Here is a 16,874-nt window from a genome sequence, read left to right on the forward strand (position 1 = left end):
GCATTAAAGAACTACCATCAACTTGGACTGTAATCAAACACAAAAATGTTTTTATTCTGTAAACATGATGCCAACTAATAACTACTCCTCTGCTACCAAATCAATGCAACAGGAAATCTAGTTTGCTGGCAGATTAATTTCATTTTTACACAAGCTTTTTGTTACGGGTCTAGAAGGTGAGTCCTTGGGCTGTTGCTGAGTTCACTACCTGGCGGTCCGTAAGGTCTCGACAGACAGTAGTCAAGTCATTGTAGAAAGGAGGTATCCAGCAGATGCCCTGAAAAGTGTCCTTGGGGCAGGCTCGGTGGAACCTGGACCTGGATGGCCCTGAAAAAGACCACTGGGGGCAGGCCCGGTAGAACCGGAACCTGGGATGAAGACAGGAACGCTGGGCTGGGCTGAAGGCAGAAACACAGAAGCTGAAGGCAAGAACACCAAGGCAGACTGAACATAGGAACACTAGGAGGCATATTTTCAAAGCACTTAGCCTTCCAAACTTCCATAGGTTTCTGTGGAACTTTGGAAGGTTAAGTGCTTTGAAAATATGCCTCTAAGTGGGACTGAAGACAGGAAAACTGAAGCTGGAGACCGGGTAGGCAAGGCTGGAGACAAAGCAGGGCTAGGAGCTGGAAACAAGATGAGACTGGGAGATGGAGACAAGATGAGGAGGCATGGAGCTGGAGACAAGATAAGGCAGGGCTTGGAGCTGGGACAAGACGAGGTGTGGAGCTGAACAAGGTGACAAGGCAGGCTGCATCAAGACTGATCAGGAAGCAGCAGTTGAGATAGCAATGGACGCAGGGTCAGACGTCCTAAATGGGTCAAAGGGCCTGACATCAGCCAACAGCGCCCAGCCTGACTCTCACTGTGGGACATCTGGGGTGCCGTTGGCACGTGCGTGTGCACTCAGGACTAACACCGGGAGAAGATGCTCTGTGGTGCAGGAGGCAGTGTTGAAGTAAGTCAGGATGTGGGTTGGGAGTAATGGCCCAGGGCCATGATAGTACTCTCGCCTCAAAAACCCCATACTGCATGGCCGAGGTTTGGGTTTGTAAGGAAATAGTAGTAGAAACATACATAGTAGATGACGGCAAAAAAAGACCTGCATGGTCCATCTAGTCTGCCCAAGATAAACTCATATCTTGAATTTGTACCTGTCATTTTCAGGGCACAGACCGTATAAGTCTGCCCAGCAGTATTTCCCACCTCCCAACCACCAGTCCCGTCTCCCATCACCGGCTCTGGTACAGACCGTATAAGTCTGCTCTCCCCTATCCTAGCCTCCCAACCACCAACCCCTCTTCCCCCCACCTGCTCCGCCACCCAATTTCAGCTAAGCTTCTGAGGATCCATTCCTGCTGCACAGGATTCCTTTATGCATATCCCATGCATGTTTGAACTCCGTTACCGTTTTCATCTCCACCACCTCCCGCGGGAGGGCATTCCAAGCACCCACCACACTCTCCGTGAAAAAATACTTCCTGACATCTTTTTTGAGTCTGCCCCCCTTCAATCTCATTTCATGTCCTCTCGTTCTACCGCCTTCCCATCTCCGGAAAAGATTTTTTTGCGGATTAATACCTTTCAAGTATTTGAACGTCTGTATCATATCACCCCTGTTCCTCCTTTCCTCCAGGGTATACATGTGCAGGTCAGCAAGTCTTTGGTCATACGTCTTGGAACGCAAATCCCATACCATTCTCGTAGCTTTTCTTTGCACCGCTTCCATTTTTTTAACATCGGCAATGAAATAGGCAATGAAATCTACAGAGGAGAGCCGGGGCATGGACTTGGGCTGCAGGTTCCCAAGAATTCTCTTTGGGACCGTAGCCTTTCCAGGCAATGAGGTATTGGAGTCTTCCTCGTACCTTCCGAGCATCAAAGATGTCCTGGACTCCAAATTCTGTGACAGGGTTCACATCGATAGGAATGGGTGTTGGGGGCATCCTGTCTCCCTTTTTCTGCCAAGGGGTTTCAAGAAGGACATCTGAAACAAGTCACGGATGCATAATGTAACTGGTAGCTTCAGTTGGTACATTGCCGGACCATGGAATATAGCCCAATAAACCGGGGAAGGGGCAAATTTGGTAGAGGGCATCTGGGTGAACAACCAGACTAAATCTTCTGGAAGTTTTTCTTCCTATCAGCTTGCCTTTTATGATGATGGGTAGTCTGATTAGGAGCTCCCATGTGGTTCTCCAGTGGTTAGAGAGAGACTTGATGGCGGCCTTGGCAGTTGGCACAGCAAAGTACCTTAGGATGTCTGTTGAAGACTATCTTGAATGATGATGCCCCGGAAGACTCGCTCACATGGTTGTTATAGAAGAATTCAGCATAAGGCAGCAGCTGGAAACAGTCATTAGTTTGGGCCAAGACGTAGCTATGCAGGAAGGACTTCAGGATCTGATAGACCCTCTCCATGTCCATTGGTCTGCGGATGATATCCTGAAGAATAATCCAACTTGATTTGCAATAACCAGCAGAGCTTCCGCCAAAATCTGGAGGTAAACTGGACTCCTCATTACAAGATGATGAACTCCGATAAACCATGGAGGTGAAAGACCTCTTTGAAGAAGTGCCGGGCCAGAGTGGATACAGAGGTAAGCCGGTCAGAGGAATAAAATGGGCCATCTTGGAGAACCAATTCACAACGACCCAAATGGTGGTAAATTTGTTATAAATCATAATCAGTGTGCCATTTGGAGAGGCTGGTTATAGGGACACCAAACCTTGTTATTGGTGCAAAGATTTTTTTTTTCTCCTGGTAAAGGCCTTCTAAAACAGATATGTTCTGGGAATCAGGTGATCAAGGTTCAGAGTTTCTATCTATTTACTTATTTATGGCATTTTATCCCACATTAAACATGAATTCGACTGGAACCTGGAAGCACTAAAAAAAATTTTTTCCCGGAGAGAGTAATGCATTGCCCCCCTCAGGCTCTTTCCCCGGGTATAGCCAGCTCTGCAATTTGGGAGGGGGGGGGGCGCAGAGGTGGATCGGGGAGAAAGCCTGTTGTTAAAATTTACCAGCACACCACTGCTTCTAGGTACCATTTTATAGAATTACCTTCTAAGGAAGCACATAACTTGCGTTATCCCAAGTTAGTAAATGAAACTTTTAGCTTGCAACAATTAAGATTTATCTCATTAAAGTAATAAAAGCAACACTTTTAATACCCTCATTACAAAACTATTTGATTGCTTAAACAGGACTAAATAACCCTACCTGGAGTTTTTTTGTAAATCTGCTGAACATATATGTTACACACTCATTCATGGCTCCTGTTTGCTGCAGCAGTAGAAGACCTCTTGGTGTGGCAGCAAAGTTTAACAAATTGTCTAGCAAAGACTCTTCCCACTTCATACTGAGAAGAACAAAAAAGGCAAATGAACATGTAAACAAGTGGAGAAACAAGATGAGAAATCATAATTAAAGCTGTTTATGCACATTTCATCTAGCATTTGCACAATACACAATAAAACGTTGGCATTACGACTGGTCTAACGTGAATGGTGGCAGACCCACAAAAACATCACATTAAGGGATGACAATACTAAGCTGCAATAAAATCATGGTAGTCACTAACTTGTGATTTTAGTACTGCAGGTTATGCTTAGTCAGTCCAATGAGATTTCTTTTCACTTTTATGCTGATGATATCCTTTTAATTTTTCCCACAAATCCTTCTTTTCCCAATATTGGCCCTCTGCAAGATTGTTTCCCAATATTGGCTCTCTGCACACAGACTAGTTCTTAATCCTCAAAATACTATTGCTTGCTGGTTTATGGGTGGCCTTTCTTCTCCATCTTTTCCTTTAAATCTTTTCAGCACCCCTATTTCCCCGGAAAAGTCATTCCATTATTTAGGTATCACACTTGACTCAAGTCTTTCTTTTACCCTCAGACCTCTGGACTTTGTAAATCAGGTTTTCTCTACTTTGTATCAACTTCACTCTATCAGGAAGAATTTTGATCATACTCCTTTTCATTTGATATTCTATCCCTCCTGGTCTCAAGATTGGACTACTGTAATGTTGTCTATTTGGGAATTAGTCATTTTAACCTTAAGAATCTCCAGTCACTCCAAAACACTGCTGTATTCTTTGTCACACCCGTAGGTTTGATCACGTTACCCCCCTACTGCAGAAGTATCACTGGCTTCCGGTCGAAAAACATTATCCAGCTCCTCGTTTTGACTTTCAAGGCTTTTAAGATGGGTTCCCTCCTTACTTATCGAATTTCATAATTCCAGGTTTCAGGTTTATTATTAAAAACTTGCTATCCCGCATATAAATAAAATATATCTATGCAGCTTACAGACTAATTATAAGGAGAGAGAGAGGAAGGAAACAAGAAGGGAGAAGGATAGCAAGGGAAGGGAGAAATGGAACTCCATTATTGATAGATAGAGGGTTCTCCCCAGTCCTAAAAATGCACAACTTGAATCAACCAGGCACCGTGCTTTCTATTTTGTCTCCCCTTGGTTGTGAAATTCCCTTCCCCTCCCTATTCGATTTGAGCAATCTTTTAAAACGTTTAAACTTTTATTGGAGACTTGGGTCTTTAAAAAAGCTTTTTCTTTAAATTAGATTGGAGTGGCTGTTCCCTCTTGACCTTATGGTTTTTACATTTTAACTTTCCTTATCCTGGCTTGGCCTTCCTTGCCCTTTTCCCATGTTTACTCTCAGGTTTGTGTGAGTACGATATAACTGTGTAGTCTTTATTGTCATGATTTGTAGTTCTTTTCTGATTATGTCTTTTTATTTTTAATTTTGTAAACCGCTGTGATCTACCAGTTAGATATGACAGTATATCAAGCTCAAATAAACCATAACCTGTTGTGACACCTTTCAGTGAGCTGTTAATGCACAGTAATAATTGCCATGTGAAGCAGGACCCCTTCCTATTCCACATCACCTAATCATTATTTCTACATTAGGTATAGACTAGAATCTATAAGTAGCACTGAAAAATGTAAGCATTGAGCGCTATTCTATAAAGAATATGCGTCCTTCATAGAATAGTGCTGAATGCCGGATTCTATATAGCGTGCATAGAGATCCGTGCCGAAATTTAAGCATATTCCATAACAATGTGTGTAACTTAATTGGCTTAACATGCTGATCAGCATTGTTAACAGCATTTAACAAGCAATAATGAGCACTAATTGGCAGTAATTAGAATTTATGCACATAACTCACCAAGCGTATACTGTAATGAACTGTGCCTAAACTCTAAAGCGTGCAGTTCAAAAAGGGTGTGACCATGAGCACGGAATGGACAGGGAAATGGGCATTCTCAAATTTATGTGCGATGTTACTGAACATAGCCCAGTCCATGTAAATCTAAGAACAGAGATTTACACCACATTTTTGTTGCTGTAAATGGGCACGCATAGTTTTAGGTGCTGGGGTATCACGCCTGAATCTTACAGAATACACGCAAGCAAAAATGAGTTCCGCACAGATTTTCTAGGCACCATATATAGAGTCTCCCCCTAAGTGCATAAATGGTGTCTAACTTTAGGAGCTGGCAATTATGCCTGCTGAAAGTAGGTGTAAATGCCAGTGCCTAAGTTAAACGGCGATCAAATCTATTCTGTATCAATGTGTGTAAATTCTGGTAACACCCCTGGAATGCCTCCAGAAACACCATGTCCTTGCCCCCTTAAAATTACGTGCTATAGGAGCTCCACACACATCATTATAGAACACAATATGCACATAACTACTAATTAAGGCCAACTAATGCCAATAATTGGTTGTAAGCAGCCAAGTATTGGTGCTGATTGGCTCAGTAATCAATTAAGTTGTGCACACAAATCATCAATGTGAGCTGATTTGCATGTACAACTTTAGTTGCCACATATAGAATCTGGGGATTAATGTTGCTGTTAGAGTGGTCCCATGATATTAGCATATGTTAAAATCCAAGTTAAACACCAATATGATTTAGTAAAAATGTGCCTGAATGTGACATTCCCATGGCATCCAAAGCACTATGAAAGTGTTGTTTACACAATTACTGTTCATACTTTTATGATAATACACACTTCATATGTTATCTTTCCATTCAAACAAGATAATGAAGTAATGCTTACACATTTTGTGATTCTTGACTTGAAGATGAAACAGATGCTGCTCCAGCAATAGGAGTTGGAATTCTTTCTGAAAGTAAACTGGTCTAAAAAATGCAAAGTTGAATTATATGAGCCTTCATTCTTAATCAAATAAAAAATGTAGAAAATATATTATTTTTAATCAATATACTATCATAATACTCTATGGAGCTCATTTTCGTAGCAGATAAACATAACGGCCAAAAACACATCCATGTGCCGAAAATGTTTACATCACGATTTTCAAAAAGGGAGAATTTGGAAATTTTCCACCAAGTTCATCCAAATAACACGGGGGGAGGGGGGGGGGGTCATGGGCATGCTTTGGGAGTGACCAAAATTAGAACATCTCTCAGCGATAATGGAACAGGAAGATACATCCAAGTAAAAAAAAAAAAAGGACATTTGTATTTAGACATATTTCAATCACATCCAAGTAACAAAAAGGTGCTATGACTGACCAGCTGACCACTGGGCAGAATAAGGCTTGACCCCCTCCATAATCCCCAAGTCTATGCTGTCCCCCTCCCACCCCCTTAACAAGTGAAATTGAAAGGAGATGACAGCATCAGATATTATAGGCATACCCAACAAAGCAGCTCCGAGAAGTAGCCTACTGGTCAGTGCAGTGGACTGAACAAGGGGATCCAGGTCCAAATCCCACTCTACCTAATTCGTGTGATGGAAATTCAGAGCCCTCCCAAGCCACCAAATTACCTACTGTACCTAAATATAGGAGATACCTGCACAGTGGAAGGCATTTGTTATGGTGTACTATTAAGTACAGTAGGTTTTATTTTGTTCCTGGAGGGCTTACAATACAAAATAAAGGAGTTATGGTGGGAAATGTACATGCGTGCCATTGTTTAAAGCCCACTGAACTGACCACTAGGCTGCCTCCTTGATCTGCAGGAACATCTGTGTGGCCATTTCTCTCAAAATGATGCCAGACAAGTTCTTGTGCCTGTTTTTTTGGCATTTATAAATTGGACGTGTCACTTTGGAAAATAGCTCTTCTTTTTTAGAAGTTTTCTGTGTAAACATGCCCATCCGAGAGCCATTTTCAAAATGAAAACCCATCTGTTTGAAAATCTCTCAGTTGAATGGGTTTTTTTTTTTTTATGCAATGAGCTAAACATCCCAATTCTAACTTGGACAATGCCCCTTTATAAGTGTTAACTTTTTAAAGTATTTCTCACATGTGAAGTATGTGTTACATGCAGAAAAAGGATCTTACAATTAGATGGAGCATACTTATAAATCACACTATGCGTAGGTGTTCTTCGGGGTACAGTTAAGATGTACATACATATTTTATAAAATACACAAGTACATACATTGAGTACACATACACATTTCAATATGCTTCAGAACTGGCATATATTTGTGTACTATTAGGGGTAGTTCTGAGAGCTTATTTTACACAAATAGTGACACATAGACTTTTCACATAGGTACTTTTTATAACATTAGCCTCATCAGGATAATATACACAACAATCAAAAATGTCAGATCCTAGAAATAATATGTTTGCCAATCTCAACAAAAGGAAGAGGCAAGAGTAAAACATTTTTCAATGGCTTGATAACTGTTTCCCCTCCCCACGTGTGGGTAAACAAAAAGTTAGAACATATTGGTACATATAGGAAATAGGGGCTATCTAGTTTGCCTATCGCCTATCCCCTTTCACCCATCGCATTTAGCAGAGACTACTGATCCTGGGAATTTAAATACCACCCCCCTCTCCACCTGCAGAGATCATCTCTACTTCTCCCACATTTTCTTGACAGCCAATATTTTTTTTGTCTCCACAACTTCCAATAGGATATTTTCACAGATCCACCACATTTCTGAAGAAAAAATATATCTTGATATTACCCTGAGTCTTCCCCTTTCATTCTTATCTCAAGCCACTTCATTTCCAAACTTCTTTTTTTTTTTTTTTTTTAAAAAGGACATCCTGATATGCCTTTATTCCATCACAGACACATCTTAAAGGGGCTCCAGTGCTGTCCCCCATCCCCTCAATCAGCACCCATACCATACCCTAATCACTTCTCTCCCAAACACAAGCTCCCCTGATCAGACTCCCATCCTCCAAAGACCCCCATCCCACTGGGGGCTCACTGGTCCGTAACTTTAGTATAGTGGGTACTGGGAAGAAATTATTCCATGCTGCTCCTGCCGTTGCCAGCGCCACCTCTCAAACTGGAGCCCCTAGTCATAGTGTTGCAGTACTACCACTAAGGGTTATGCCTCCTTATACATCAACCAACTATACCCTAGTCATGGGCAGAAAGGCCCCAAATGTGGGGGTGGGCTGATCATTGGAAAACTATGTGGTGAAGGCTCTCCCTATAACAAAAATATGCAGCAAATATGCTCTTCTGGCAGCATCTTAGAAATGCCTTAAGTACAGCAGAAAAAAAATATGCTATCTATATTCTGACAGCAGCGGACACCATTTTTTGTCTGTCGACGGCACTAAAACCAGAAATTCAATGCTGGGCCCTATGTGGGCTTCAGCACTGAATTTCTGTTTTTAAAAAAGCCAGCTAGCTTATGAGAACGTAAGAATAGCCATACTGGGTCATATCAATTTCCATCTAGCCCTGTATCCTGCTTCCAGCAGTGGCCAACCCAGATCAAGTGGCAGAAACCCAATTAGTAGCACCACTCCATGCTACCAATTCCAGAGCAAAAAGTGGCTTCCCCCATGTCCATGTCAATAATAGACTATGAACTTTTCCTCCAGGAACTTGTCCAAACCTTTTTTTAAACCCAGATACACTAACCGCCGTTATCACATCCTCCGGCAACGAGTTCCAGAGCTTAACTATTCATAGAGTGAAAAAAAATACTTCCTCCTATTTATTTTTAAAGTATTTCCATGCAATTTCATTGAGTATCCCCTGGTCTTTGTACTTTTTGAACGAGTGAAAAATCGATTTACCTCTACCTGCTCCACACCACTCAGGAGTTTGTAGATATCAATCATATCCCCCCCTCAGCCATCTCTTTTCCAAGCTGAAGAGCCCTAACCTCTTTAGCCTTTCCTCATATGGGAGCAGTTCCATCCCCTCTACCATTTTGGTTGCTCTTCTTTGAACCTTTTTTAATTCCACTATTTCATTTCTGAGATATGGCAACCAGAACTGAATGCAATACTCAAGGTGAGGTCGCACCATGGAGCTATATAGAGGCATTATAATATTTTTGGTCTTATTTTTCCAGGGCCACCAGGGTCTCTCTTGCCTTAGGAGGGGGGCTGGTAGAGGGTTCAGGGGTGTGGGGAGGGATCAGGGTCTACTGGGACCACTAGGAATTTTTTTGTTGGGGGGAGGGGGGGTGCTGTGAGCTGTCAAATGCATTTGACAGTTCAGTGACACAGGGCTAGCCCAAGCATGGGCAGAGCAGCCACGCTTAGCAACTGACTGCTCTGTGCATGCCCTGGTAGCCCTCCCTATCTAGCTGCACAGTAAAAGTCCGTGGAGTTCATTTGCATGCGATTTCTTTAGTGCACTGCCCGCTTTTTCCACCTCAGTAATTTTTACTGGCGTGAAAATAGCAGGCAGTCCATTCCAGGGACTTTAGTTAATTGGCCCCCTAGAGTCGGCAGCATGTCTTTCTAGTGGTGATTCTCATCAGCAGCGACTGGGGCACTTATCAGGACAGAAGAGACAATGAATGGAGAAAACTACAGCAAAGTCCTTGAGGAAATCCTGCTGTCCTCTGTAAGAAAATAAACTGGGACGGAAGTTCACCTCACTGCATGGCAAAGACCAAAGCAGACAGCCAAAGCTATAACTTAGATTGTGAGCCCATTTGGTTAAGGAAAAAAAATATATACCCTAGCATCTCTTTCTTTCTTACTGCCTGCAGTATATCACTGTTGTCCCAGTTAACGTGGAAGTAGAAAACAAAACTTCTCAGCATTACACCTAGTAGATGGTATCTCCCTGACATTCTATGATCTCTTTCTATGAATGTGTTCGGAATGGAGTCTTGTCCAGATAAAGGTTTTAGCATAGTCTCTGAGCTTACACTTCTTACCTCAGGCAGTCCTAGGTTACTACATTTATCTTCTATCTTATTTGTTCTGTATCTGGCTTTCTTTTCTAGCATTTCAGTCTGCTGATCTTGCTTTGGAGCTGTGTCCTCCAGCTCCCTCACAGATGTTTTCCATCTCTATGCATTTCAAAGCAACTTAATTTAGTTTATTTTTTAAATAACTAAAAGTACTAGAGATATCATCCATTTTAATGTCCACTACTTAAATTGCTTTCCTTATTTTCTTTTTTCTTGAATGTTCTTATCAATAGGCTGGGTCTCATCCATCTCTATAGTGTAGTCATTAATTTCCATTGTTATCTAATCGGCATGGTTCTTTGATTTCTGGCAGAAGTTTTTACTTTCCAAAATTAAGAAGATTTTGGAAACTTTTTATTGATCATGTGTTCTTCATAGACATGATTCAGATAAATATGTTTTCTCCCAGTACAATTTTATTCAGAATTTGAATTCCTATTTTAGGGTTCTTTCAAATATACTTATTAGCAGAGCTTGTGTAGTCTGCTTCTTTCTACAGCTTCTGTATGATGTGATTCAAACACTAACAACCACATTAACTCTATCCTTATTGACCACACAGTGCTAGATTAATTACTCACTATATAGTGGAGATCGCCATTCATTAATAACATCATCGAATATGTTACCCCTTACTGATTGCACAGCACTGGATAAATTAACCACTGCACATATTGTTGCAATTTCCTCTTCTAGCCCAACCATAAGAATTCCTACACTAAATGTGAGTAAAAGTACACACAATGTGGAACAGCATACATAGTTAGACCTGGTCACGGGGTTGGTAATTTTCAAATTTCCTACTTATCTGATTGCAGAACTCTAGATGTATTACCCACTTACTGGCTGTGTATGCTGGGAATATTCTGCTTGATATTTAACCGTGGCAGTCAGCATTTAGGTACCAATCCAGATATGTTATCTAGTTAGTGGTCTGAATATGGCTGTTAAGTGAATACCCTCCAACCATAAACCACCCCCAGCACTGTCTGGATAGTGCCGAGGGTATCAAAAGAATATTCAGCAGCACTTTCCAGTTAATGTTGCTGAATATTCCTCTCACCAGCACTTATCTGTTAGCAGCACAAGCAAACTGGGTAAGTGCCTTTAAAAATCTACTCCATTATTCTCTTATGGATTCCACACCACTTACTAACGTAACAGTGGTGTGTCATTATCCTCCAATAACAGCACAGCCCTATAGATATTATTCACTCAGTGAGAACAAACAACTCAATTTTCAAAAGTAGTTATCTTTATGGCAGCAACCACTATGGGGGCAATTCTGCAACTGTGGTCCTTCATTTAGACACCCCAAGGATGCATGGTGGAAGCCTATCTCATAACGACCTCTGGGCACCCAGATTCCATTACAGAATCCTAGCGTAACTTAGTATCAACATGCCTAACATTTATGCGCCTGTAATTACACCAGCCATATAGATTTGGCGAAACTGTGGTAACTTACAGCATAGCAAAGTTACTCACCTGTAGCAGGTGTTCTCTGAGGACAGCAGGAGAAGTATTCTCACAGATGGGTGATGTCATCTGACAGAGCCTGGTGCAGACACTGACTACCGATAGTACATAGAACTTTCTAGCAGCATCCTTGCGCTGGTGCCTTCCTGCCCAACACACGAGTGTGGGTCCATCAGTCATTGTATAAAGCAAAAGGAATACAACTCCAAGGGGAGGTGGGAGGCTAGGTGAGAATACTTGGCCTGCTGTCCTCAGAGAACACCTGCTACAGGTGAGTAACTGTGCTTTCTCCAATGACAGGCAGACCGTTGTATTCTCACAGATGAGAATCCCTAGCTACCAGGCTCACTGAAAACAACTACAGGCAATAGGGATTCGAAATGTCGAGGCCTGAAATTCAATCATCCTGAAACTAAAACATTCCAGGTGTGGAGGTGTAGCCTGGATCAGAACAAATCTGGGCCATGGGGGGGGGGGGGGGGGGGGGGGGGCGTGGAGTTGGATTCTAGACACTGAACAAATTCTTCAGGACTGCCTGCCCGAATCGTCTATATTATCGGATGTCCTGCTCAAGGCAGTATTGAGATTTGAATGAGTGTATAGATGACGTTGAAGCTTGGCAAATCTCCTCTATGGAGACTACGTCGTGGGCTCCAACATAGCCATGACTCTGACATTATGAGCCTTGACAAGACCCTCCAGAGTCAGCCCAGCCTGGGCATAAGTAAAGGTGATGCAATCTGCTAGCCAATTAGAAATTGTACCACTGCCAATGGTTACCCCCATCCTGTTTGGGTCAAAAGGAACAAAAAGCTGGGTAGACTGTCTATGGTCTTTAGTGCACGCCATATAGAAGGCTAAGACTTGGTCGCAGTCTAAAGTATGCAATACACTCTCACCAGGATGGGCATGTGGTTTTGGGAAAAATGTTGGCAGGACGATTAAAAGATGGAACTCCGATACTACTTCAGGAATTAACTTAGGGTGCGTGCACTATTATGGTGAAACTTAGTGTAATAAGGATCAGCTGCCAGGGCCTGAAGCTCACTGAGTCTGTGAACTGAAGTGACCACCACCAAAAACACAACTTTACAGGTCAAATACTTCAGATGACAGGAATCAAGTGGCTCAAGAGGAGCTTTCATCAGCTGGGTGAGGACAACGTTGAGATACCATGACACAGTTGAATGTCTGACGGGGGACTCTGTCAGTAACAAACCTCTCATGAAGCAAACAACTAGAGGACAACTAGAGGCTGTGCAGAGATGGGCTTACCAGGAGAGGGATCACAATTGACTGGCAAAGGCACATATGAGAATGGAGTGGATATAGCACCATTCATGGAAGAGCGTGTTTATAAACAGCTTGACACTCTAAAGGTGGACAAAGCTATGGGACCGGATGGGAGCCATCCCAGGATATTGAGGGAGCTCAGAGAGGTTCTGGCGGGTCCTCTTAAAACAGTTGTTTAATAAATCCTTGGAGACAGAGGAGGTTCCGTGAGATTGGAGAAGAGCGGATGTGGTTCCTCTTCACAAAAGTGGTGACAGAGAAGAAGCTGGAAACTACAGTCCATTAAGCCTCACTTTGGTTATTGGAAAAGTAATGGAAGCGATGCAGAAAAAAAGGATAGTGAATTTCCTGGAATCTAATAGGTTACAAGATGCGAAACAATATGGTTTAACCAAAGGTAAATCATGCCAAACTAATCGAATTGGATCAAGGATATGTGCTAGATGTAATCTACTAAGATTTCAGCAAAGCCTTTGACATTGTTCCTTATAGGAGACTCTTGAATAAACCTGACAGGCTGAAGTTAGGACCCAAAATTGTGAACTAGATTAGGAACTGGTTGATAGACAGATGCCAGAGGGTGGTGGTTAAAGGAATTCACCCGGCGTAAGTAAAGCTGAGTTGTGGAATGCCTCAAAGTCTGGTGCTGGGGCCGATTCTGTCCATGATCATGACCATGATATCTTGCTAGCATAACTGACAGAAACAGGTATCAATGGAACAGTACTTGTCTGGTTCAGATCCTATCTATCAGACAGGCAACAATCCATAATGTTTGGCAGCAACTCATCACCACAATGGGCACTGAACTGCGGGGAACCACAAGGATCAATACTGTCACCTATTCTGTTCAACATATACCTCAAGCCACTAACTGAGCTGATTCGGCCAATGGACACTCAGTTCCACATCTAGGTGGATGACGTGCAGCAACTCATACCCATTGAACCTGACTTATCTACAGCCTTCAAAAAATGATTGTATGTCTAACATTAATTCAAGAATGGGCTAAACACAACAAACTTTGCCTGAACCCAAGTAAAACCGAGCTTCTCTGGGTCCCTAACACAAGTGGATACATTCCTTACATAAAAATCTCTTTTGGGAAGTATGAACTCTCCCTCAAATCACAAGTCACGAACCTTGCAATACAATTAAATTCAACACTTACTCTGATTCCCCAAATCCAAACAACCTTCAAGAGCTGATCCTACTATTTGCAACAGCTATGCTGCCTCTCTCTTTACATTAAGAAGGTAAATCTTATCCCAGTTGTGCATGCCATGATAACATCAAGACTGGATTACTGCAATGCACCATACAATGGTCTGACTACAAAGGGCCTACACCAGCTCTAATTGATTCAGAATGCTGCAGAAAGACTCATAGAAGGTTGCAAGCGACGTGACCACATCACACCATTTTTGCAAAAACTTACTACCAGTACAATATAGGGCTCTTCAACCAGGCCTTTAATGGAAGAAGTAACTAACGTGTTAGGCTCCTCATACATACAAGGAGTGACACAGGTTGCACATACTTGCCCATCTTCTTGGGCACAAGGAAATACATGGAACAGAATTCCTTCCTTTCTTGCCCTGATGGCATGGGTTCAACTGCATTGTCCTGCAGAAGGGTGAAGATTTCCTCTACAAGTACCTGCTTGTGATGAGAGCTGATGGCCGAAGCTCTCTGTGTGCAAATTGGTGGGTTTTTTTATGCCAATGCAGGGCATAACCAAGACTATTTGAAGAACCCACTGGTTAGAGGTTATAAGGGGCCATCTGTGTTGGTAAAAATTCAGCCTCCTTCATACCAGTAGGCCATCATAGTAACATAGTAAATGACGGAAGATGAAGACCTGAATGATCCATCCAATCTGCCAGACAAGATAAACATCCAGTCGATTACTTTGAGTGCAGCTATACTTTCCTGGAGCCAGTCAATTGCTCATTCCCGTCCTCAACTGGGGAGCTGGCTGAGCCTTCTGAGGGTGAGACTGGCGAGGTCGAGCACTCTGGGCCTGGGAGTTCTGGGCAGAGCAAGAAGGTGGAGAAAACTTACGCCTCAGCGTAGTAGGGTCGCCACCTAGGCCCATTCAAAAACCTCCTAGAAGAGGAGGCTGCAGCTGGAGGTTGCCAAGATAAAGTCTGGATGGTATCTGTATGTTTCTTGATGAGGTCCGCGACTTCCTCTACCTTATCTTCAAACAGGTTGTCACCTCAGCAGGGAACATCCGCCAATCTCTCCTTAACCCTGGTTGAAGATCAGAGATACACAACCATGAGATTCTGCAGAGCCCCTCACCAATGGCAAAGAGTCTGGACACTCAATCAAAAGAATTGTACCCGCCTTAGGCCAAATATCCCAACACTGCAGCTGTTTACTGGCCAACTGGCAAAGTTCTGCAGCCTGCTCCTGTGGAAAAGATTCCGCAAGACTTAGCATACTGCAGATCAAAGACTGTAAATAAAGGATGGGTAGAGCTAAGAGGACTGGATGTGGGCAATAAGCATTGAGGCCTGAATAGCGTTCCTCCCAAATGAGTCAAGTGTCTGAGCCATCCTAAACAGGGGTGCTGAAGCATGGGTCCTGGAAAGCCTTGCTCGTTTGAGGGCGATGAAGCAGCTGTGCCCTCTCAAATCTGGGGACATTCTGGATGCAATACTGCATGTCCACCTTCTTTGGTGCAGCCTGCACTGAGAGGGGAGATTCCTAGTTCTTCATCAGTGCACCCATAAGGACAGGGTGCAATGGTACTGTGACTCCTTCCTTTGGAGGAGAGTCAGTCTAGGACAGTTAACATTTCTACTCTAGGCTATTCTTCCATCTCCTACACAACACCAATGAAAGAGAGATTCTCTTGTGGAGATTTACATCTCTCTTGAAGTGGGGAGGGATCAAAGGGAATCCCATAAGACTCCTCCTCCAAAATGTAGTGTGGGTTCTCCGCTGAGTCCCATCAACCATCCCACTCAGACTCTTCACCATACTCAGACCTGGCTAAATGAGTCTTTGCCTATCTCGGCTCAGTGGAACCATGTCCATGCCCCATACAGCGCCAAGGTACAGCCCTATCCTCGGAGTCTGGAGAAGTTTTCTCCCCCAGTGTCAATGTTGACAACCTTCAAGGTGCCGGCATTGAGGATTTCTGAATGGACAGGGTTGAGCTTCAAGAAGAATCTGGGGCTGAACCACAGCTGACGCAAGTGCCCTTGATGCCTGAGCATTTTTCAGTTGCAGCATCTGTGCCAGCTTCTCCATGAGCATGGCTTGGAGCTATTCATCAAAGGAAGGCATCAGCAAAAGGCAGTGGAGCCAGGAGAGACAGCCTGAGAAACCATCAGTCTTGAACAGTAAACGGGGACCTAGCTGCTTGGAGACTTGCGCACCGGTACCTTTTACAAAGAGGGGGAGTGTTCCTTCCAGTGCCGGCACTTCTCAGATACCGGTGAAGCCGATGCCCAGAGGCTCCCGGAACCATGTGTCGATAAGGACCGATGCTTTTGCTTACTCAATGCTCAGCACTGCAGTCCTTCAGTGCCGACAAGGAGGTCATCAAACTCGTATATGTCCTCAGTGTTGGGTCTGATGCTGATCAGTCCTGGGGCCTGCTCTAAGCGCCCAATGTTGAAACAGGTGGAGATCTCTCCAATGCCGGTGCATTCCCAGTGGATGTTGAAGCCTTGGCAGCCATTCAGGTTGATGTTTCCTGTGCAGATTACGATGTACCAGACTTTGAAGAGCCAAAATGTTTCTCCTTTTGGACCTGCCATACCCTCTGTGTACTCTAGTGAATATTTAAAGTGAGAGAGGAGTGTGGTAGCCATGTTAGTCCACTCTTAAGGTTATCAATAGAAATCAAACAAAATAAAACATGGAAAAGAAAATAAGA

At 43.2% G+C, this 16,874-nt stretch overlaps 1 protein-coding gene across 3 annotated transcripts in view; it reads right to left on the reverse strand.

Moving 5' to 3' along the window:
- Nucleotides 1-16,874, reverse strand: part of TBC1D32 (TBC1 domain family member 32) — a 327,052-nt gene that overhangs the window by 195,852 nt on the left and 114,326 nt on the right. For all 3 annotated transcript variants that reach the window (XM_030198562.1, XM_030198561.1, XM_030198563.1), the window contains exons 18-19: nucleotides 6,101-6,183; nucleotides 3,227-3,365 (exon numbers count right to left, since the gene is read on the reverse strand). In XM_030198562.1, coding sequence (XP_030054422.1) covers nucleotides 3,227-3,365; nucleotides 6,101-6,183 — 222 coding nt within the window. The remainder of the gene's footprint in view (nucleotides 1-3,226; nucleotides 3,366-6,100; nucleotides 6,184-16,874) is intronic.

This window comes from Microcaecilia unicolor, chromosome 3, assembly GCF_901765095.1.
Source record: "Microcaecilia unicolor chromosome 3, aMicUni1.1, whole genome shotgun sequence".
In the NCBI taxonomy this organism is placed as follows: domain Eukaryota; kingdom Metazoa; phylum Chordata; class Amphibia; order Gymnophiona; family Siphonopidae; genus Microcaecilia; species Microcaecilia unicolor.